Source organism: Anas acuta, chromosome 7 (assembly GCF_963932015.1).
Source record: "Anas acuta chromosome 7, bAnaAcu1.1, whole genome shotgun sequence".
Classification (NCBI taxonomy): domain Eukaryota; kingdom Metazoa; phylum Chordata; class Aves; order Anseriformes; family Anatidae; genus Anas; species Anas acuta.
This window is the reverse complement of record NC_088985.1, coordinates 32,433,714-32,456,890: the sequence shown is the minus strand read 5'-3', so window position 1 is coordinate 32,456,890 and position 23,177 is coordinate 32,433,714. Positions and strand designations below refer to the sequence as shown.

General features: G+C 43.3%; 1 protein-coding gene across 2 annotated transcripts in view; it reads right to left on the bottom strand.

Moving 5' to 3' along the window:
• GRK5 (G protein-coupled receptor kinase 5) overlaps window positions 1-23,177 on the bottom strand; it is a 164,645-nt gene that overhangs the window by 75,564 nt on the left and 65,904 nt on the right. For both annotated transcript variants that reach the window (XM_068688979.1, XM_068688980.1), the window contains exon 2: window positions 21,180-21,275. In XM_068688979.1, the coding sequence (XP_068545080.1) occupies window positions 21,180-21,275 (96 nt within the window). The remainder of the gene's footprint in view (window positions 1-21,179; window positions 21,276-23,177) is intronic.

Below are 23,177 nucleotides of genomic sequence, written 5' to 3'. Positions count from 1 at the left end.
GACCACAGATTTAACTTGCCAGAAAGGATAAAACACGAAATGTAAATTAGGTACTAATAACCCATTTTCCCTCTAAATCCTTGGTACAGATATGCAGCAAGAAATACAGATTATGTTTTGAAAGAGCTTTTGGAATAATCTGCAGTTAAAAATATTGTATGGGACCTTGTGTTGTGGCCTCAGAAGAGACTGAATTGTGAGTTGTTACTGCTGCCCTTGAACCCACTTCAGTCAATGGAAAGTTTCATTGGCACCTGGATTTGTTGCTTTGGGTAGCTGCCTAGCTACCAGCAAAACCCAGCACATAATACTGTCATCAGGGGAAGAGGAATGTGCAGTCCAGCAAGCAAGACATGCATGGAAAAGTACATTTCTCCCAGCATGTTTTGCAATCTCCATGCTCTTCCCTCCCCATCTTCCTTTCCACTGATCTCATCCGTGGAGATGAAGTCAAGAAGAAAATGTAGGAAGTAGCACTTGCAGGGCAAGATAATTGAGCTGCTCATTGAGTGACCAACAGAAGCCTTAACTTAGCTTTGACCCTGTTAGTGGGGCCATCCCATTGACAAAAACAGATGTTCAGATTTGTTTGTCAATCAGGGAAACTGGGTGTTTTGTTAGCTCACACAAGGAATTTGGCATTAAAGCCATGGTGTTGCATTCTGCTAGCAGGAGCGTGCACTAGGTTGTTGGGAAGCAGGGTTACACGTTATGCATGGTACAGCACCGTATTTCTGCTCTGTTGATTTCAGAATACGTAAGAAGACGTTCTCCATGTGTGAACTCCAGCCTCCAATTACACTGTGTAAGAACACCTGAGCCTTCAGTTACCCCCCTCAGGAAACTATTGTTCTTGTTCTTTTCACTGCAACCCAGCTATGAGGAAATGACAAGCTTTCCTTTTCTCAGCTGGGTCCAGAACTATCTAAAAATAAAACCTGTGGAACTAGCTTCTTGAATTAATTATGTTCCTGATAAAAATAAACCTGAAATATGAAATGGCATGCCCATGCACTCGGCCTTAATGAGATCTGTAATTGCTTCTCCTGCTCATGACACATCTCTGTTTTATGTGAAACCCAGAATCTTGCTACCTTTCAATAGGTCTGTGTGCCTGGCATGGCTGATTCAAGCCACTGCTCTGCAGCTCATTCTTTGCACTTAGCAAATAAGATAATTTAATCAATAGTTTTAAAAATGAAACAAATACCTATTCTTGGTCTGCAAAGAGGGAAAAGTATTAGCAAAGCAGGTTCCATAGAGGAAGAATTCATCAAGTTACCCTACAGTTTGGGTTATCTATCAGCCTTAAGTAGGAAGCTCCAGTAGGAATACTCAGGTACTCCTACTCCAGCATTTTAATATTGAAAGTAGTGCGAGCAGTGGGTACACCCTGTGGGTTCCCCATTCAGCATCCTACATGAGGAAGTCAGTGGCTACTTTGTTGATATAAGACTTAAAGAGAACAGGGCAGTAGATCGCAGCTTCATCGCTGCAGAATTGCCTTGCTGGCATAGAGATCTGCATGACAAATCTCCCAGAGGACAGCAAAGCACAGAAAGTGAAGCCCTGACTACTTGTTCACTCTTCCTGCTATTAATTTGCACCATTATTACTAATAAAGAATGTTTTACTCTGCTAATGCCTAATCATGGCACAGGCCCAAGATTGTATGAGGGAGCCCATGGTGCTAGGCACTGAATAAACATAGGAAAACAAGGCAGTCCTGCCCCAGTGAGTGGAAAGGTTTAGAGAATATGAATATTCATCGCTTTTGGAAGCCTGTCGAAGCCATCTTCCAAGTCATCTTGGGTTCAACCACTACTACTGATGTAGCAAAAAAGAATCATGATTTACTCGGGTAAAGGAGGATACTCCTTAAAAACACATGTTCTGGCAAAACAGAAACAGACTAAACAAGCCTCTTGAAGAAATACGTATTTGAGAAACTGCCCTGATTTAAAAGATATGTTTATTATCCTTCACCCATTACACGGACCCACGCTATGGCAGCATGCTGGAGATACATCATGTGATAATTCAGGGACACTAGTGTTGTAGAAAAATCAATGATAACACAAGAGCAAGCAAATAAACCTTGAGACTATGAAGCAAAAAGAAAAAAAAATCCACCAGGGCCTGGCCTGGTGCATGCTATCATTAGTAACATGAATTCACGGTCCTGAGAGGAGAACTGATGTGCCTCCCCGTAAAGCAGATCTTAGGGGCATATTCATTACCAGCAAAGCACAAGCTCTACAGTTTGCTCTCATATAATGATCCAACAGTGGCATTTAGGTGAGCTGAATATAAACACCCAGGCTGGAATGTGGCCAGGACACTAGATTTAACATCCTACTCTTAATAAGAAATGCCACAGAGGCTGCAATATCCAAGCAGAGCAGGCATGAGCTCAATTAAAAGAGCTCATCTGAAAGTCCCCCACACAGCAAACTACATCGACTAGAATTTACAGTTCTGGGAAATATCAAGTGTTGAGTTGACTCTGGCTGCAACTGGCTGCAACTGCCAAATGTGGTATAGCACTTGGAGAACATTTGTTGTGGATGAAAGCAAGCGCATTTTGCCTTGGAGGGTCCCAGGTATATCCCACAGGAAAAAAAATTGTCTGCAGAAGGCCTCTCTGCCTCCCTGCTCTGTTGGCCAGCTTCTCTTGTGTGTACCATCATGCTCTCAAATGAACTCACTCCTAATGCGATGACAACCTCCCCATTTTTTGGATGCCAGACTTTAAATGAAAGGAAATTAGGGTGTTTGGAAGGTTGTCACTTTATCTTCTGCCAAAGACCAGGAGAATTTTCTTTCCTTTTTTTTTTTTCCTTTTTTTTTTTTTTTTTTTTTTTCAGGAGCAGCCAAACCGCTTTTGAATCACATAGTCAACACAGTGAGTATGGCTGACTTGCCTTAAAACAGATCTAAACACATTTACTGAATTTCATAACTCTCTATTCTTTTTTCTTCCCCTACTCATGCCTTTTTCCTTCTGTCTTTCTATCCAATCATTTTACGTGCTCAGGCCCTACTATTTCTGGTCTTCTCCATCTCCCACTCTCTATCTTCACTTTTCCTACATTACGCTCTCCTCCTGTTTTCTAATCTAATCTAATCTAATCTAATCTAATCTAACCTAACCTAACCTAACCTAATCTAATATCTCCTCTTTATTCCTTTGCTTTTATTTACTTTTCATATTTTCTTTTCAAGTAGGAATACAGTTTGGCTCCTTCCAACCTCAAATTTACCGTATGAGTGTGCCTTATGGCAATTCACCAACCAACAGAGAGATAAGATATATTTAAGAAGATAAAAATTGAATGCCTTGCTCATCGTGGCATTTTCTTCAGTTTTGCTGGTCTAACTCCACTGAATTCAGCAGAGTTGCAACGACTGGAAAAACAAGATAATTTAATGGGTGTTGGTGTTTTTGCTTATTCTGTGTGACCTCCGCTATTCCAGACAGGACCCTGCAGGCATTCACAAGCCAGTGTAGACTTGCCTTGTGGGTGCCTGTTTTCACTCATATCTTGATATTCCCATCCTGTTCTATCTATAAACTCTCAGGGACTTGCCAAACTGTTTGTTTTCCATTGATAACCGTTGAAGGTCTCTAACATGAGTTCTACTCCTATTCTGAATGTCACTATCTGAAATTAGCTGTAAATCTCTTGTGCTGCTTAAGCTCAAGGAAGTTCACTGATCTTGAAGTTTGGTATCTAGACAACAATCTTCTTTTAATAGCCCATCCAGAGATACAAGCTAAACAGAAAGGCCATAGACTTGAAAAACCTTGCAGAAGTAACTTCAAGACACTCTCCAGGCAAGGTCAGTGACTTTGCCATATCATCGATTTATTTAATACTTTTCGTTCTCAGAGGAATATTAAAATATTAATTATCATAATCATAGTTAAGTATTTAGTACAAACAAGACCTTGACTTCTGTCTGCCATAGCCAATAGCAGTACCAGTAGCCAAACAGATGTAACAGTACAAGGGAAGGTTCAATTTGTCAGTGAAGTTGGAACTGAAAATATTAACAGCATCTGGAGACACTATTCCACATCTGTTTAAGTTAGAATATGTAATCATATCAGATGGGGAAACTCGTAAGAAATATACATTTTTCTTGTAAATGTTAGCAATCTACATTTAAATCTACAGTGTAAAATGTTTAGGCTGCATAATTAATTCATTACTCTTGAGAACACCACACAATTTAGATTAAGTAACTTAAATGACAGACTTGCCATGCCCCTCCATAGTCACCAAATCCAGTCCCCAGTTACTCCAGGCCACCATTATCGGAGGACACCTTCGAAGGAGAATTAAAATGGAAACCAACACTCCTGGTGTGCTTCTCTAGTAAACATGACATCAAAAATCACTTTCAGTAGCTACATTACATATGAGATTATAGTCACATCAGAAGAGGTAGTGAGATCTGTAGATGGAAGAAACATACAATGTTCATTATGGTCAATGCCTTGGAAAACATGTAGTAAGAACTGAAGGCACCAAAATACATCAAACCTATGTATGCAACACCCTTAATGTCGAAGGACCAGCCACTGGAGAAAGGAAGACAAATTGTCATATCCCAAAGTAAATTATTGTATAAGTTATGTTCATCCCTGTGTGATGCATTGGTTTTGCAAAGGGGTGTTAGGAAGCAAGAAACAGTTGAAGTGCTATCAACACTCCAACTCCTTTCTGTGATATATTAAATTAGCAAACAAAGTATGTTTGAAAAGGGTGTCAGTAGAGCAAACAGAAAGCAGAAATGAACAAGGTGAGGTGCTGGCCAGAATCCTACATTCATTCAGGATGTATGTAGATGCATTCTACAGCATTTACATTTACCTATTGATATGTTTTGTTCTTTTCAAACAAAGATAAGTAGGTTTACCACTTAAAGAAAAATAGGACTCAAACCACAACATTCATTTGGTATGTGAGCCTCTGAAAAAAAAATGTAGTGGAGAATGTTTCCAGAACACTCTTCAAGAGCGCTTTCTATCTGACTGCTGCTAGCTGACCAGAAAGATGATGAAGACTCTAATATAAGTAAGGCATTTAAATACGCATTTACATTTTTCATTTAAAGTGAGGAGCGTGAGAACCGAAAGTAGCAAACTCTTGGGTTTGCTGATACATGTTCAAGGAAAAAATTCATCAACGTGGCTACATCAAATTGCTGCCACATTCATCATTGCTTGCTTGCCTTCACGGTCCATCAAGCACGCAGGAGAATTAAGATGACAATTCATCACATGGATACTGTTGAATGCTTTAGCAGAGATAAGGTACCAGTCAGTTTTTCCTGTCTGCCAAGTAGGTTAAATGACCTGCTTGTGATACCAGTTTTAGTCATTAATAGTAGGCTGCTACTCCTTTTACAGAGCAGGGGGCAGTTTGTTCTGCACTGCCCCACTGCATGGCACAACGCCATACAGTGACTTCTGAAGAGCTCTCTAGGGACAAGGAAGCTCTTGCAGTAGTAAAAGTACAATGTTGTCAAGACAGGTGGACTTTTGGTGAGCATTGCCAAGATCTGAGCAGCTGTGAACACATTTCTGTTTCTGGAAAATTGCTGTATTTTGTGAGGACCTCAGAGCAAGCGTGGAATCTGGGATTCAATGGAAAAGGATTGATCAATTCTTTTCATAGCTGCACAATAGGAAAGAAATGTCACGGGGATAGCTTCTCCAAGTGCCAACTGCCCAACAGCATCCTCATTTAGGACGTTGGAGAGAGGCTAAATTACATTACAGGCCTTTTCTTTGACTTATTTTTGTGGGAGTCATTATACTCTGTTCAATGAAAACGGCTTGTGCAAATGCAAGCCAGAAAAGGTGTGACAGAAGGAAGACAAAATACCAAAACAAATAAGACAATAAGACAAAACAACTGAGGTGGGTAACTCTCATCAATCAAAACTCAGCAAGGGTACAAGAGTGACACAACTCTGGAATAATCTGCTTGCATCTTTCACAAAGGACATTTCCACTGAACAGACCCAAGACAGCATTCACTTTGCGTTAGGTTCCTTTGTTGACATAGGCAGATTTCAACCATTCTGACATCTGGGCCTCTCCTTGGCACAGCCTAATAGAAGGTATTACAATACTCACGTTTCAGTATTCAGATAATTTCCCTCTACATCCATCATTGTGAAAAGTTTTACAAATATTCCAAGATATTCCAAGAATTCATGCAGAGTCCACCGGTATCATCAAGAGCTGTGATACTCTGCAGTTTTCCAGATCAGACAATTCATCTAATTTGAGCATTTTGCTGTTCCTTTTTTTTAGCAACTCAGCATTGTTGTGTGACATTTTAACTTGTGACCTCTCTCAGTTTCTTATCAGGTTTTCCTGTATTTTTCACTCCAGCCTTCAAATAATTTTCCGATTAAATCACTGAAATCACCCAAACCAGACCATCTCTTCCAGCCTGTACTCAGAGGAGCCCAAACAATTCTAAAGGCATGAAGGCCAAGGCCTCTAAATTCACGTTTCCCGTGTAGGTACCCACATTTTGATTTGAATATATTTGGGTTCCTCAAATCAAGGGAAGGTAACAAATCACTGATTAACATACTCTGAGTTTGTTAGTGGCCACAGTTAAGACAGAGACCACTTTGTGTTTCTTGTATCCTGTATCACAACACACTGCACAGCTCAGCACCAGATGGAAGGCATGGATTTCATTGCTGGGCCCCGTGATCCTCCCCTCTGTATGAGTAATTGGCAGCTGAGTTCTGGGTAAGAGTGGGAGCTTCAGAGAGCTACAGTAGGTCATTAATAAAAAGAAGCGTCTAAAGCCTTAAAATATCCTGTCTCTAAAATTAATACAAGCATGGGTTACGCTTGTTATAAATTAGACACCAGGAGGTCCAAGTACAATTTTTAGCACTGATTTAATAGATCAACATCATGAAATGACAGTGCAAGTACAGTCTGAGAGAGCAAATGCCTACTAGGCTATCCCAGCTGCAACAGGCTAGAGCATGAAGCACCATAGCATGTTCTTCAGTTTGGGCAAAGTCCTTCAGAAACACTAGGTGCAATGGCTAGTTCTTAATAACCCTGTGCTGTCACTCTTTTCTGGCTGTTCCCATTGCATTAAGCCACCTGCAGCTACACATTGGGAAGGGCCCTGGACAAATAGCTTCTGTGTTTTTTTTTATGGGAGCTTCCTTCAGTGCAAATGCAGAGTGCCTATTATGGTGCTCATTTTGCTGTCCCTCGTCTGTAGTTTTTGATGAAATGTTTCCACGATTACCTTAGCTTTTTACTCATGCTGCCTGAAAAATTACATTTTTTGTGTGCACTTTCTGTTGCCTTGAATTAGAGCATCATCTTTTACCATGGCCATGCTCTGTAGTTCTCAGACTCTTTGACCCAATCTGTTTGAGCCTAGGTCTAAATACGATCCACGCTCCTTGTGTTTACTGATAACCTCCTCCAGGCCACAGATAACTTAGTCAACAGCAGTCCTTTCAGACAGGTCAGCTATTTTTATTATTGCACATTGGCCACATGGTCTTCCCCTTCTTCTTCAGGAACAGAAGCTGAAGAGCAATGCCAATTTAGAGCTTTGATGGGACAGAAAGTTCATCAGGACAGCACTGGTTACACTCTATGGCAGCAGAGTGGCAGTCCAATCCAACATGATTCAGGGACATATCTGGAGCTTATAGGCCTTGGGCACGAAAGTAAACTGATGTACTTAAACAGCACGAAAAAACAGCATGAGAGACCAAAACGAAGGATATAGTTTTGTCATGCAGCTTCAGGGCTGGGTGGGATTTGCCGAGTGGCTTTCCATTTATGACTGATGAGAAAATTGTGGGCTTGACATTTGGATATGGACCTCTTTGTGGTGATTCATGCCTTTGCTGGCTTCCCACACACTTTCTCCCCTTTCAAATGACTGAAAAAAGCACAATGCTCTTGAATGAATTTTTCTTCCTGTGTGCCCTGCTCAAGACATGCGCTGCACGGAGTCCCCGTGACTGTCATTAGCTAGCAGTTGAGTTCCAGCTCAAGTGGAAAACACCATAACATCCTAAATATCAGACATCTGCTGTCTCCGTGCCCCAGGCCATGTCACTTGTAATTATTTGAAGGGCTCAGGATCAGCTCAGCGGTTTGGGCTGGAGAGCAGCCCGAGCTGCAAACACTCTCGGTGGAAGGGTTGTCTCCTCTGGAATGCACTTCCCCACTTCAGCTCTAACAGCCTGGATTTCATGACCCCCAGGTCATCCTGTAGGGTCCATCTGCTTTCCCAGGCTTTGAAAGGGGTGGAGGAATTTGGGAAATTATAAGGCTACTATAGGAAATGGATAGCAGTAGCATGGCACGAAGAGCTTGTGCCTTGAGTTGTTGACTCAGCGGATAAAAATTGTACTGATACCAAGAAAATCTAAAACAGAAAGGGGATCTGCAACTATGCTAAAGAAATAAACACTTATTGACTTTGTAGGGTATAAGATAGAGCATTTGTATAACCTGATAAGTAAAACTGTTCTGATTAAGGTTTTACAGTCTATAAATAACAATAAAATAAAGAGAGAGAGGGAGAGAGGAAGAGAGAGAGAGAACGATCCTATCAGGAAATGTAGGTCTTACAGTCATAAAAGGAGGAGGGGTGATAAAAATGCCATTAAGAGACGGTTCCAAAAGCTCATTTAAAATATTTAGTGCTGATCCCTTTGTCTTCTAGCTCCTTACAAGAAATCACCTCTTGCATCACGCCATTCAAACTGAATTATACCTTCAATTTTCCTTGTTTCCTGCTATATTCATATTAAACTATTATGCTGTACGCAGGAAAATATCCAGCAAAAGCAACTAATCCTACTGTGTGCTAGGAATGGTTTTCTTCAGATGGCTTTAATGCTGAAGACAAAGGTCAGCAATTTACCACAAACAAAGAATTTAATATTTCCTCCACTTGTGAGCAGCATCCTTCCATGGTCCTCACAGAGCTCTTCAATTACATTTCCACTGGAAAGCGGGGCTTTGAGAAACCCTCTCTAAAGGCTGCTCAGTTTTTTTCCTGAGAGGCTTGAAGTTGTGAATACTATACTAGGGAGCTGCCAAATTATCCACAAAGTTCCTCCACTATTTCACCTCTTCCAGGGACATTTATTTAATGAATGCATTCCACAAGTGTTATGGTGTGGGGCTGCTTGCAGCTGAGAATTTCTTGTTTCAATGCACGGACAGTTCATGTCAAACCTTGCAGCCCCACAACCAGCTTTGCTTCGCACACGCTGACTGAGCAGCCTGGAAATGCCTCTCCGAGCAATACATGAAATGGACAAATTGTGCTTTGAAATTGGGAAGGAAGGGGAAGACAGCTGGAAATGTGCATTATTTAAAATGCTGTAGGATGAGAAACAGATGCCGGCATGGCATTTGTGGAGCTGCAAGTTACACAGCTTATGCTGGCAGTTGGCAAGCGAAACTGGTATCAAATCCACAGCTATGCAAAAGCCACCACCACAACTGGCACCCAGGCTGGCAGAGCCAGCCAAGAGTGAGCGATGACGGGTGCTGAAATATTGCCCCTCTCTGCTCTGGTCCCCTCCAGGTGGAGGTGCAGTGGCAAGGGAGGGTAGGGAAAATCAGGCTGCACCTGTCTGTGAGATGAACACAGCATTTCTCTTTCAAGGGCTGCCTGCATTATTAGCTGTCGCCAGGACTTAAATTCACTTAAACGAAGGGAAAAAAAAAAAAAAGGAGGAAGAAAAGCAAAGTGCTGTATTTGCTCTCTAATTCAAGTCCTGACGATCCATATCTCACAGCCAGAGCCTCCAGCTGAACTCCCAGTGCTTTCTCTGCTCTGAGGCGTTCAGAGGAAAGGGTTTCTGATCCCTCGCTAACACATGTTGTAAGTGGGTGAGTTGGCAGCGGGCTGAGATTCCCTTCCTTATTGCTGCCTACCAAAGAGGGAAACCCTGGAAAACTGCCAGGTCCGGGGACTTGTTAGGGAAATACTAGTTTGCTGATTGGAGTGAAAAAAAAAATAGGATGAGGCAGAATTCCACATAATTCTGCCAGCTAAAATATTGTTTTGACTTGCATCAGTAGATGGAAGCTAGTAGCTATTTTATACAAGGGATAAAGGCTTTTTTTTGGGGGGGGGGGGGGGGGGAATGTGATGTAGCAACTAGTAGATAGAAGGCTAAAATCACTGAGGCTTAGGAAATAACCATAACCCCTCGTTCTCAAATATCATGTGAGAAAAGAGAAAATAAAGGAATATCTTATTTATACAGTGAGTTACAGTGAACAACTGTGGACCTTTTTACAGATTTCAAGCAGTCTATAGGTGCTTCCTCGTAGTAATCAATTACGGGTGATGGTTACTTTCCACATAATTCAAAGGCGCTATTGAGAACAAAATCCTATCCCTTTTTTTCACCCAGGATGGCAGCTGTCCACCAAGACTCCTTTAGGATTTGAAACACAGGCCTGTGCCAGAAAACTTGTGAAAACCACAGGGCTGGAGGGTGGATCCGTGTCTTCCCTCTCTCCGTGCCGGCCCTGTCCTAATCCCAGGCCGTAGTGATGCATGAAGCCCATTGCAGCAGGCGGTGGGAGTAACCACAACCTCGTGTGACCTCTGCGTTGGCAGCTTTGAAACTTTGCTTTGCCGCCTTCCAGTCCTTAAGATGTTACCTAGATAAGTTGATTTGTAACGCATAAGAAAGGCCCTGGCCCCTGAGGAGACTTTGAAGTGGACTCTAAAAAAGGCATTAGCTCTAGTCATAGGACTGGGACTTGTCAGCGGCAAAGAACAGGGAGAAAAGGCTGTAATTCTCCCTCGAAGCTCTGACCACTGATTCATAGTCACACTGGCATAGACAACACTGGCATAAACAATATTTTTAGATTTTTTTTCTTTTTTTTCCATAGGAGATATTGAGGTCATGGTGCCCCACTGACACCCGCAGCCTCCTGGGCAGGGATGAAAGCAGCCTCAGAAGGAGGGTCTCTTCCTTGGAGGGAGAAACCCTCAGTGGAGCGAAGGACGGTCATGAGGTCCGCTCCCAGCACAAGGGCTGGTTAATAGATGCTCTTTTCTCTCTTTTTTCTTTTCCTTTTTTTTTTTTTTAATACTTCCACTGATGAGGATGCAAAGGGGGCTTCCAGCCCATCCATTCTCCATCCTCCTTGGATGAGGATGAGGTTGGAGGCAAGCAGAGCCTGCAGAAGGCAGCAGTGCTAGCCCATTCCCACCACAGGGGCAGTGACCCTGCTCCCTGGGGGCCCTCCAGACACCTGCATGGAGGTCTCTCCCTGAGCCATCCCACCTCCATGCTGCTGCTCAGGCTGAGCAGGTTCAGCTGAGATCAGAAAAGGATCTTGTTAGAAGTGGTATTGCTCTCAGATAGCTGATTAGAGTGCCTATGTCTCAGTCTGCTACATTAAGCCAAATGCTTCCTCCTGTTTGGTAAGCTCCCCACGACAGGTTTCTCTTTTGTCCTTTAGAGACCTTTGCAGTGTGACCTCACTTGGGGTCTGTGCTGAAGTTACTGATCATGAGACAAACAATACATATGCCGAAAGGTCAAATGCAATGAACTCAGGGACCAAGCGCTGAATATTGTTTGTTTGGACCAATCAGAGTATTGCTAAAGTGATTTATACCAAATTCTTCCTATACTCAAAACAATTTTTCTCCATAAACCATGTTTACAAATGCCAAAAATATTTTGAACCAGGTGCTATGAAAACCTGAAAGCACTTACTTACAGAGGGCTGTTTCAACACTGCAAATACTCATGTGTAGTTGAGGCAGATTTTGTTCCTCAAGAGAACAACCTTACACCAATTTGTCCACACTGCCTTGCTCTAATTTGTCCAAGTGAGAGTCCAGAAAATCAGTGTGACGTGAAGAGACCGTCAAGGTGCCACTGTGCAAATACAAAGATGCTGCAGGGCAGAAGGATGGTGAATCTGGCAGGTGCAAAGAAATCTGTAACTATTTATAGAGGTTAAAATTTGGTTGGTCATTCGATAACGCAGAGAATTCACAGCTTTTGAAATTAATTATTCTTCTGGAAAGGGAAAAATCTCTACATTTTTCTAAATGTACTGCATTTAGATTTTACTCTAATGTCTTGGCACATTTTTAAAGTATTATAAGATTTCAGACTTTTTGTTGAGCCATTTTTGCACTGAACTTTACCAATTCCAGGACAACTGGGAGCTCTTCAGCAAAATCAAATACCATTCTACCTTCCTCCCCAAACTCAGGCAAGTTTTCACAGTTTGCATTATATCATCTTGCTCTACAATTTTATTTCCCTTCCCTACATTTGAAATTTACTCACCTTTGCTATTTCTTTGTGCAGGAGACAGCAATTTAGGGTAGAGAATGCTTTTATTTTACTTGTCTTAGAATTACCTGGCATTGACTTATCATAGTAAAATGTGATTAATATGCAAATAAAAGTACTGACATAACCAGGAACACTAATCAGAAATAGTCTCCTAACTCTTGCTTCTACCCTGCTGAGCAAGGGGTTCAATTTTAATATGAATATTTAGCAGTATTCATGGCCACACCCCAATTTCTGATCAACAGAGCACAGAGAAATAATTTCAATTATCCCCTCCAATGTGTCTTCAAAACAGCATATAGTGATTATTTGGAAAATAAAGGGAATCTTTTAATGACTCCAGGGATTCGGCCATCAGGCAAAATTTTGTTTGTTTGTTTGTTTTGTCACTCACAATATGAATTCCCCCACATTCTGTCTTAAAAGCGGAATTAAAAGCTATGTGTGGGATTACCCCAAAAGCTCTCAACCTCTCTTTTCCTCAAAAGCCAGAAATCAGGAGCAGTAGGATAATAACGGGCCAGATTTGCACTAAGGTCCCTTATCTAGGTCTCACCTCAGGCATGGACTTAGAAGGAGTAGGAATCCCGACCCTGTTAAGCCATGAACTAATTTTCAGTGACTTATACTATATTAAAAACTGAAGTGCTGTATTTGCAGTGTCATCATTTGCACTGTAAGGAAAAAAACAATACCAAAAAAACCCCTGAACCAATGGGACTGAGGCGCTGAGACCAAGGACCTTCACAAAGAAGGAAGAAGTACATGTTGTGCCGAAGAAGTACACTTTGTGGCAAAGATTGTCTCAGTAGAAGAAGCACCACAAAGATAGACATAAAATTAAAAAATAAAAAAAGTATAAGATCACTTTTATATATTACAGATATTCAGATATTGATATATTACAGATATTCAATATAAAAAAAAAGTGAATTTTGCTTCATTCAAATATTTTATTGATTTTGGTGGACTTTCATATAAATAAGGTCTAACACATATTTTCTGGTTTTAAGTTAAGAAGGGCGTGCTTTTTTTTTTTGCCTTTTTTTTTTTTCTCCTGTCCCTCTTCCATGAAAGAGCATGAGAAGAAATAAAAGCAAAAAATATTGGTTTTCAGGTTCTTAGCCAGAATGCAAATAACTCCACTTTTCTACTATAAACGTTTTATTTAAAAGTTATTTTACATTACAAAACGTTTCAGCTAAGGGCTCAGTCTCCCGTGCTCACCCACACTGACCTGCAGCTTCTGGGTGTGCCATATTTCTAGATTGTTTCTAATGAGCCTAGAACGAAACCCAGCCATAGTCCTAGAGGCCTCTGTTAAAACCAGAGGAAACCACATCAGAAAAACTGCTTCCCCTACCACCTACCCCAAACAAATTCTTTTCCCTGACAAGCATTAACTGAGGTCAATCTTCTCCCTCCCCAGATGCCTGAGTGCATCCCCGAACCCAAGGATTTGGGGCTGCTTGAGCACACTTCACAGTATCCCTATGATCTAAGTCTGGTAAATCTTTTCTCTCTCTTTTCCCCACACACGGTTCCCTGCTTTCACTGTAAGAGTGCTCCCGTACAATTTATTTTAAGGGAAATGTTCTCACTGACTTAGCAGAGCTGAACTGAGTCAACGAAACCAGCGGCTTCCTTTGCCCTGCCGCCTTCTTTCCATTAATATCAGTAGCAAAGTTACATGGGAGTTCGACGGGAAGAGGAGTAAGATGTTATCATAAATGTTGCCCTACCTCTCATCCCCCATATCCAGGAAATGCTAACTCGATTTTAAAATAAATTTCCTTAACAACCAAGCACTACTATTTAACAGGACCCGTGAGCACTTCTATAGCATTTTACAATTTCAAATCACTGCATAAGTATTAATTAGCCTTAATGACTCATATTACCTAATAAGATAATGAAAAACCCTGCAGCTCACAATATCTACTTCTATTTTCAGTGAGAGATGAAATGGATCTTTTAAAAGGGTATGTTCTCTTTTAATACCTTTTCTGCATATCCCTGTAGTAACTTTTGGAATTAATTCATTTTTTTTCTTCCTCTGTGAAGATTAATTTATTGCACCAACGATAGTCTTTGCCACTAAATAAAAATACAGAGGTTTAGGGATAATATTTCTACCTTAGGAAGCTTTCTGTTGAATGACTGCAAGTGTGGACTCGTTGCTTGGGAAGGAGACGGGTTTGCTGCCTGTTCTTTACGGAGAAAAGCAACGTCTTTCTTGGTTTCTTTCTGGGTTGCCACTGCCAAGGTAATGCTTAATGGATTAAGTCTTGTGAAATGAATTCTGTAAATAGAATGTGGGCTGAGATCATTTCAACTCATTTCCCCTGCGTCCCCTTCCCGTCCTGGAAGCTGTCAAGCACAAGCAGCCTGCGAGCAGCCTGTGCTCCCAGTGTTAGTCTTGAGTCTCGCTAGATGCATAAAACAGCTTGTTTTTCACATACTTTCTGTGATGGCATTAAAAAAAAAAAAAAAAGTGAAAAAAAAAAAAACCTTCTCAATTCCACCCATCGCTATAAACTGGATACAGCTAATCTTGCAAGGGCACCAAACATTGCTCTATTTGTCCATCATTAGAGCCCTGGAAACCCATGTTTATGATAGAATTATAGTTGAATCTGAAGGATTTTGAAGAAAGGAACTGAACCAACTGCGGGTTTGTAAACAAACAATATGGTTTTGACGTCAGTCGTATCATTTCATGTGCTGGAACACTATCTATCACGCAGCCAGTTCCTGCCCCTGAAGAGTTTCTAATTTAATTTAGATGCATTCATGATATGGGACAGCACGTCAAATCCAAGAAACTACCGGGTACTGCTGAAGGTCTACGCTGGAAAGGCTGTGTAAGCTGTGCTTCGAAGGAGACCTTTTGGCTCAAGAAAGAGAGAGGAAAGTTGTGCCTAGTGCAGGAGAAAGAAATAGGGAAGGAGAAGGGGAAAGGAAGGGTATGGAGCTGAGATTGTCAAAGGGAAGGACTTTGTTTCTTCCTCAGAAATAAATCAGCTTGAGGGTTTTTTCCTGCATTGATGCTGTCCAAAAAATCTGCATAACTTTTTCCAGAGCAATAAATCCTATCACAGCTTTCAGTGGTGCTTCCAGCTCTGCTCTCCATCCCTCCTGAGTTCCCCTCCCTCTGCGCTCTCGGTGGTAGCCCTGCAGATTAGAGCAGCATGAGCAGCCCAGGGGCTGTGGGGCTGGCCAAAAAGTGCAGCCCCCAGGGGTCTGTGCCAAGCAGCTGAGGCAGGAGCCCCGCTTTATCCCCTATCTGCAGGGGCAGACACCTTCATGGGGAGCTTACACCTGGGTGATGCACAAACAGCAGCAAGGTCCCACTTCACCGTTCAAAAATGATTTGTGAGCTTATGTGTTTATCAGCTTGGACCTGAAATGATGTGGGGAAGAATCCCAAGTTCCTCGAATTTCTCCAGAAACTCGCTTTGATGAAGAGTATAACCATGATGCGGTATGCTGATTTTTGCTTTTATTTACTAGATAATTTTCTGCTCCACTGATTCCAGTTCCCCAGGTCCACAGAAAGCCCAGTGCGTCCCCAGGGTGTTTCAGAGCTCAGGGCTGGCTGTTCTTTCTCTGCTTTTTTTTTTTACAGCTTTTCTCTGGCTGAAAAATTATTTCCAATAAAATTGTACATTTTTTTTCCAAGGAAAACTCATGTTTTCTACAAAAATATATGTATATACATATATATATATATTTCTGAAAAACTCTGACCCTAGTTTTGGCCAAAAAAATATGATCAGCCTTCAGTGCAGTATCCAGACAGATACTGTAAGATCACCGCGGAAGTTATAACCACTTGTCCCTGGTTATTTACAGAGGGAGGCAAGTTTCAGTTCCTTCTCTTGATCTAGTTGTGGGCTTCAGAACTACATTTCCAAATGTTGTTTTTCAATCACTGTAAACATCAGAGCTGAGGAGTCTGGTGGAGAGCAAATTGGCTGCTTCTTTGTGCTCTGATCAGATTGGGGTTTTGATGCCTTTCCTCTCCCGTTTCAGTGCCTGAGCTTTATGAATGACACCACCACGTAACCTCAGATTCTGAGATCTGCACATTCACAGCATTTCTCTGTCTACGTCTCCGTTCCCTTAGCATCTCGCCAGTGCCTGACACAGCCCCCAGCTGAAGCAGGGCAAGGTGCCACCCCACCGCAGATCCTTGCTGTGAGCATCAATATGCCACAGTGTCACTGCACCCAACAGAGTACACCAGCAAACTCGTGCTCTGCTTTCCCATGGGCCCCTCGCCCATGCACTTATCTCTGCAGCTCTTGGAAACCCTCGAAGCAAAGGCACCCGAGAATTGCTGGTGGGAATTTGGGGAGGATGCCCCAGCACCACAGTGCAGAGCAGAAGTGCCCGAGCCACTTTAAATGAGACAAGTGGGGTATAGTAGCAGTCTTTCTGCCACAGGATGGAGCTCAGTGCAGGCTGCAAAGCATTTCTAGGGAGCTGGATAAATAGTCAAGCACTTCTCTGTCACTGATGCCCATGCTGCTGCTTGCTACGAGCACCCGTGCTGGCTGCCTGGCAAAGCTCGGTTGGGCAGCTCTACACTCCATGGCAGCACCCGCACCATCAGCGTGCCTCCAGGGATACCCAAACTGACTCAAAAAGGTCATATGGGTGAGGGTCTTGATCTGAAAAAGCACAATACAGAAAAGACGAGGGGGAAAAAAGAGCCAGCTTTTGTAAAAAGTGAGCATGTGAACTCTGTGCCTTCAATTTTGTCCCATTTACTTGGTTCACCGTCTCTACAAAGCATCTCTCACACAGAAATGTATTTTTGACAACAGTGAAAGGAACCTGCCAGAAAGGGAAGCTCAAGCTACTTTTACCCTGGATAAATGGGACACAAATGTCACACGAGAGGTTAAATGGCACTGGAGGATTTTTCTGCCTTCTTAAACCAGGTGTGGCAAAACTGGGGACTGATCTTTCTGTCATTAAAGTCTCACTGAATCCAACTCTTTAGCAAAATACATCTCCCTTGTGCTCCTTCTATTCGGACACAATGCATAACCAGAAGCTCCTCTACTGAAGGAGTTAAACTTTTCTGCAAAATAGTGCAACAAATCACTCCCTGCAACAAACAGCAGACACATTCTGTGGCACTTTCCCCACAGACTTCAATCTATGGGGAAAAAAAATCTTGATTTATTATATAGCATTTGGACAGTTGCGAAAGAAAATTTGCCAAAGATCAGAATAATCAACTCTTTCACCCAAGCAGTTTTTTATGAAAGAAAAAAGCACAGAATGGGTCTGAGCAAAATAAATAAAAATTCCACACTTTTAACCAAGAGAACCTTTTGCGTCATTCAGAAATATTTACAGACATCTAAAATCTTTTATCATCAAAAAGACACCCTGGCCTTTGAAATTACAACTTTTTCTTATATTTTTGTTTACTGATGGCCTTTAAACTAGTGGGTATCGCTAGCTTGTGGCATCGACTCATGCCATGTTTGCCCAATGAAGGAATTTTTAAAGCTGCGCCTTGCTATTTTTTCCCTTCCCTTGAAACATCTCTTTTGCAGAGCTATCAGCCGTGAATTTTAACGATAGCAGCACGCCATTTGCTAGCGGGATCCGTGATATGATTCATCGCCACTAATGTCAGAAACACAAGTTCTCATCGATTGGAAGGGCTGCTAATGCCAGTGCTATCCTGGAAAAGGCGAGCTGTTTTCCTACGGCTTGCCTTTGGACACGAGAAGGGTGCTGCAGCAGAGACGTGCAGCCGCTGTGCACAGCGGATCTATCAGCCTCTCTCAGAGGCTTTAGGGTGGCATCCCTCTGAACACCCCCCCGTGCCACTTGCCCATCAATTAGCACACAATGCAGGCCACAGAGTTTCCCTGCAGAAGGTGTTGTGTACTTTGGGCAAGAATGGGCAAAAAATAAGAAAGAAGAAAAGTTGTTTTAAGTGCAATCCAAAGAGGTAGCTCCTTGGCTAAATGGCACTTTTAATAAAGACAGTTCCAGCGGTTGTTTATTTATCAAAACACACTGCTACTCCCAGGTGTTTTGATTTTTGTTTCTGTGCACAAGAAGGAGGGGAAAAAAGGGTTTTACTAAGCGAGTCTTTCAGTAAGACACCAGATGATGGATAGTCAAACACAGCGTCTCCTGTAAACACAGAGGGAACCAAAAGGTATGAACTGACTCATAATTGTGTCAACACAGGTCGCAGACCCTTGGTTTATTTCAGCCTTCCTGTTTTTCACAGATTTCTTTTCACACTACACTATTTTCTTAAGACACAGACGCTTTTCAGTACACCTTAGTGGGGTGCAAAAGCACACACAGCTTTACACCAGCATGTGGGCATTTGTGCACACACGTAGGCTGTATTTCCACAGTCACAGCAGCAGCATTTTCCACCTATGGCTCACGGCTGCACTACACCAAGCAGTGCCTTGCTGCACAGCAGTTCGTGCCACCTCTAATCGAGAGGGAGAAAAGGTCCAGCCTGTCCCTACCCTGAGCTTTTCGACAGAGGATCTTGGGAAGTATCCAGAAGAAAACCTCAGCAGCCTAATCCTTTGGTTCGTGCAGTGTGTTTTTTTTTTTTTTTCTAACATGTGGCAAAGTGGCATGACTGTGTCTGGCCAGAAGTGCTGGGAGGCTGACACATGGCAGAGAGCTCTGAGATGAGCAGAACCTACCAATATTTGTCTCGATCCCTAAGTACATGGCACTGGGGTTGAGTCCTTTTTCTTGTGTAAAGTCATTCTTCTCTGCTGGTTGTCAGCTGTCACAGAACAAGCCTCTCTGTGGTCTCTGTTTCATCATCAAATTTGTTTGGCACTGACTGTGGAGCCCAAAAGTTGTCAGGGGAGGGACTGATGGCAGACACACCATGCAGCTGGATTCCCTGCAAGTCCTGCAGCAGTTCAGCTGGCAGGGGATGCAGGAAGGGCTGGTTCAGCGTGTTCCCTCGTAAAGTCACCTGTGGAGCCTCCTCGTCCCTGAAACCCTGAGGTCCTGGTAAAGGACTTACAGAAAATAGCCCATGAAGATGTGTCAAAGTATAACTGCTATCCTTGCTGTGCAGGATAATACTGCCAGCAGAGGCAATAAAAGGAACATCCATACACTACCCTGAGTGCCTCGGGTCAACTGCACATGTGTGAGTGCCTCAGTGCTAGAGACCCAGAAGGTCTGGTTCATCCAAGCTGTGTCAGACACACTGTATGAACAAGGGGAAGTTTATAAACAGCATCTGTTTGGCTGGGATGCTTCAACCTCAGCTACATTAACCAAAATGTGGTAGTGCCAGCATGGGCTGATGGCCTGATGAGGCTCAGCGGGAAAGCCACTCAATAAAATCAGAGTCCCAGAACAAGGATCGGGACCTCATTTCCCATTGTGTAAAAATCAGGTGCTGTAACTCCCAGTCAACAGGTAATGGTTGCAGTGAAGCCATATCCACTGCAAGCATCACAAGGGTACTTGGCCTGTGATTTCTCCAATTCAATCACACACAAAAGGCAAAACAAATTAGTTAGGATAAAGCTGCCACCAAAAATGTCAGAAATAACTTTTCAGAAACAGAAATATTCTGCAGACTTTTTTCTTTAAGCCACTACCTTTAGAATATTTTATGCCTTTGCAAATCTTATGTAGTGCGGTTTTCCCCTGCACTACAGAGAGAATTCCCTATGTACATTACAATAGATTAAGTTAGATTTGCCTCCAGCAGGTTCCGTAGGTTTAGAAATTTTTCCAAGGTTTGTACATATGTAGAGTGGCTAAGTGGCCTTGTGAACTGGAAAAAATTACTGATTCTTCTCCTGCCTCCCCCCTCTTTCTGTACCTCCTTTTAGCTCTATGGCAGAAAGCGAGGGAAGTGAAATTTACTGAGGGAGACCATGAAAAGAGCTTCAAAATGTTCTACATATTTTCTCTCCATAAACATGCTGTGAATTTCGAATGTAAACAGTGCCAGGGCACTGCCAGTCAGACCCCAGGAGTTCACCCAAGTCAGACAAATTATGCTCCTTGCTATCTCAGTTGTTACAGTTTGTTGCCTTTCATTCAGTCATTGCCAATGCCTGGATTTTGTGTCAGTGTGGGGGAAAAAAACAGCCTCAGTTGCTGAAGTTAACCTCTTGTGGTGAGATCAGCAATACTGAGCTTTCCAGCGCGACTTCACAAGGAGATAATCGCTGCCCTTGTTTGGCAAGGGGGCACTCAAAAGAATGCTGACATTTGGCAGGTGTGAGCAGGAGAAATGCTGTGGTAAGGAGATGGTCACTGCAAGCTCCCTTTCCAAACCTGCAGGGTTTGGTCCACGTCAAGAAAACAAAGTAATTTTACCTGCCTAAAGCCAGTGTTGAGATGTGAATGCAGGACAGTGCTGCCTGGCAGAGGGCAGCGGCTGCCTCTTCAACCACCATATCCAGAGTACAATTAATATTCACCTTTGACTGCATCAGCAATCTCACAGCTTTCATCGTCTCACTTCCTCCCTGATAAAAAGCTACTTATTAGATGGTAATGCAATGAGGGGATTCATTTCTGTGTGTCCTTTTCCACTCACGTTGGCCCTGGGAGGTACCAATGCAAAGTACATGTCCCACCTGCCAGAAAATGTTGAGCTTGCATGGCAGCACCACAAGAGCTATATGCAGTGTGTGACCATCTCTAAAGTTATCCCATTTAATCAAAAGTAGCTTTAATGCAGTTCTGCTGAGCCAGTTTTGACAGCACATTTTATTTAGGCAACAATTCCCCCCCAAAAAGGGATAAACTCTTACCTATTGTTCTTCGGAGATCTTCACACTGGCTAATGTGGGGGAATTTCAAGATTTCCTTCCACTTTTTGCTTTTGCCTTTGCGTTTCCCTCCACCCCCTGCAGAGGAAGAAAGATCAGGATTAGATTGCTTTGGGCACTACGCCCAACCCACAGTTTACCAGCCCAACCACAGCCCTTATGGATATCTTGAGTAATTGAAGCTGGGTAGATGGGCAAATTGAATCAGCTTTTTGGGCTGAAATGGCCCAAGGAGGTGACATCTGTCAGAAGACTGGGTTGGTAAAGGTTGGTAGCTGGGGCTTGTGGCCCACCGGACCCAGTTCAGATGACAGTGCCTGAGCTGAGCATCTCCAACGCCATCTGCCCCAACTCACAGCCATTTCGTGCGAGTCAAACAACCTTGTAAAATTACAGGTCACCTCTTTTCAACCCAGATCTCTTCCCCTTCTGGTTTTGGGATGAACCCTGACTTCATCCCAACAGAAGGGCTGGAAACCCAAGTTCAACGTTCAGTTCTGGCCTTCCATCCCTCACGTTGCATGTTCTGCCAGCACGGCGTTACAGCTGGCAGTATGCACACCAGCCAGAGCTACAGCATTTTCCTCGGAGGGAGGACAACGGTGGGAGAAAATTAATGTAACATCCTCCACCCTGATGAGTCTCCCCCATCTATGTCCCTTCATAAATACCATGCTGCAGGTGACACCGGCACCCAGGTGCCACGTCCAAGTTTTCCCAGCCACGCGGCCTGCTCCTGGCCTTCGTCTCTCACGCTGCCCACACGCGCCTCATTTCCTCGTCTCCCCCCTCTCAGTGTCCATATAGCAATTCAGCCCCTGCTCACTAAATCTGAATCACTCAAGCCCATTTCACATGCGCTGGCACATCAAATGACTAATTCAATGTGCGTTAATTCCTTGGAGGGGCTGGTAGAGTCACAGCTGCAGACCGAGAGTGTGTTGGGCACTGCATGACATTGCGGCCTGAATTAGGAGTGCCCAGGCACAAAAGGCAGCAGGCATGACAAAGAAAACATGAACCCTGGGACAACTGCAAAGAGCTGCTCTCCATGGGGTGTTTCTGGTTGCATGGTGGAAGTTTTGGAGCAGGAGTGCTCCTTCTGCGTCTCACCTCCTATTCCTTTGCTTTTGGTAACCAATGGTTTTGTCATTGCAGAGCTTGCCTTGGATTATTTTGAACTTCTTATTGACAGGAATTTATGGTATGTCCACATCTTCCAGTGTAGTGCAGAGCTATCTGAACTAGCTGTAAAGGAACTGGCTTGTTTAGACTATTGTGAGCCCAGCTCCGCTCCCCTTTCCAGGAATTGGTTTCCAGCAAAGCCTAGAGGCCCGTGACTGCCTCCACGCCACGCAGTAATTACGCAACACACACATACCCTTTGGCTCTGTCATGACCTCTTCTTCAACCTCCCCTCTTCAGTGCATCCAAAACACCACTGCTAAAGTCATTTCCTTCCCATCCCTCCAACCACAACTTCAGAGAGGCTGCCCTGCTCTCTTCCCGCAGCACATGCCGCCTGGTCTCATGTGCTGAAGCTCCTTCCTCATGCTCGTTTATCCTGTAAACTTTGAGTTCTGTTCCCTGCTGCCCAACCTCCGTGGGGATTAAAAATGAAGTATGGATTTATCAGCAACAAGGGAGGGATGGGGAGAAAAGGGAGGGCAAGGAAGGAGGCGGTGGGATTGGTGTCAGAGCAGAACAACCCCCCCTTGACAGCCACAGGATTCAAATTCAATTTCTATCTCCCTTCTTTAGGCTGCCTCTCTGGACACAGGACATGGCAGGAGTAAGCCAGATGAAAGCATCTTTTAGGCTGCATCTCCTCAGCACAGGTAAACCTTCACCTGCTGAAGGTTTAACCCCGAGGCCAAAGCGCTGGAGATTTCACCTCCTTCTCCAGCCACCTGTCCAGAAACTCTCACAAAATGGTTGCAGCATCGAGCAACGCAGAGCACTGCACAGCAGCCCTCTGCT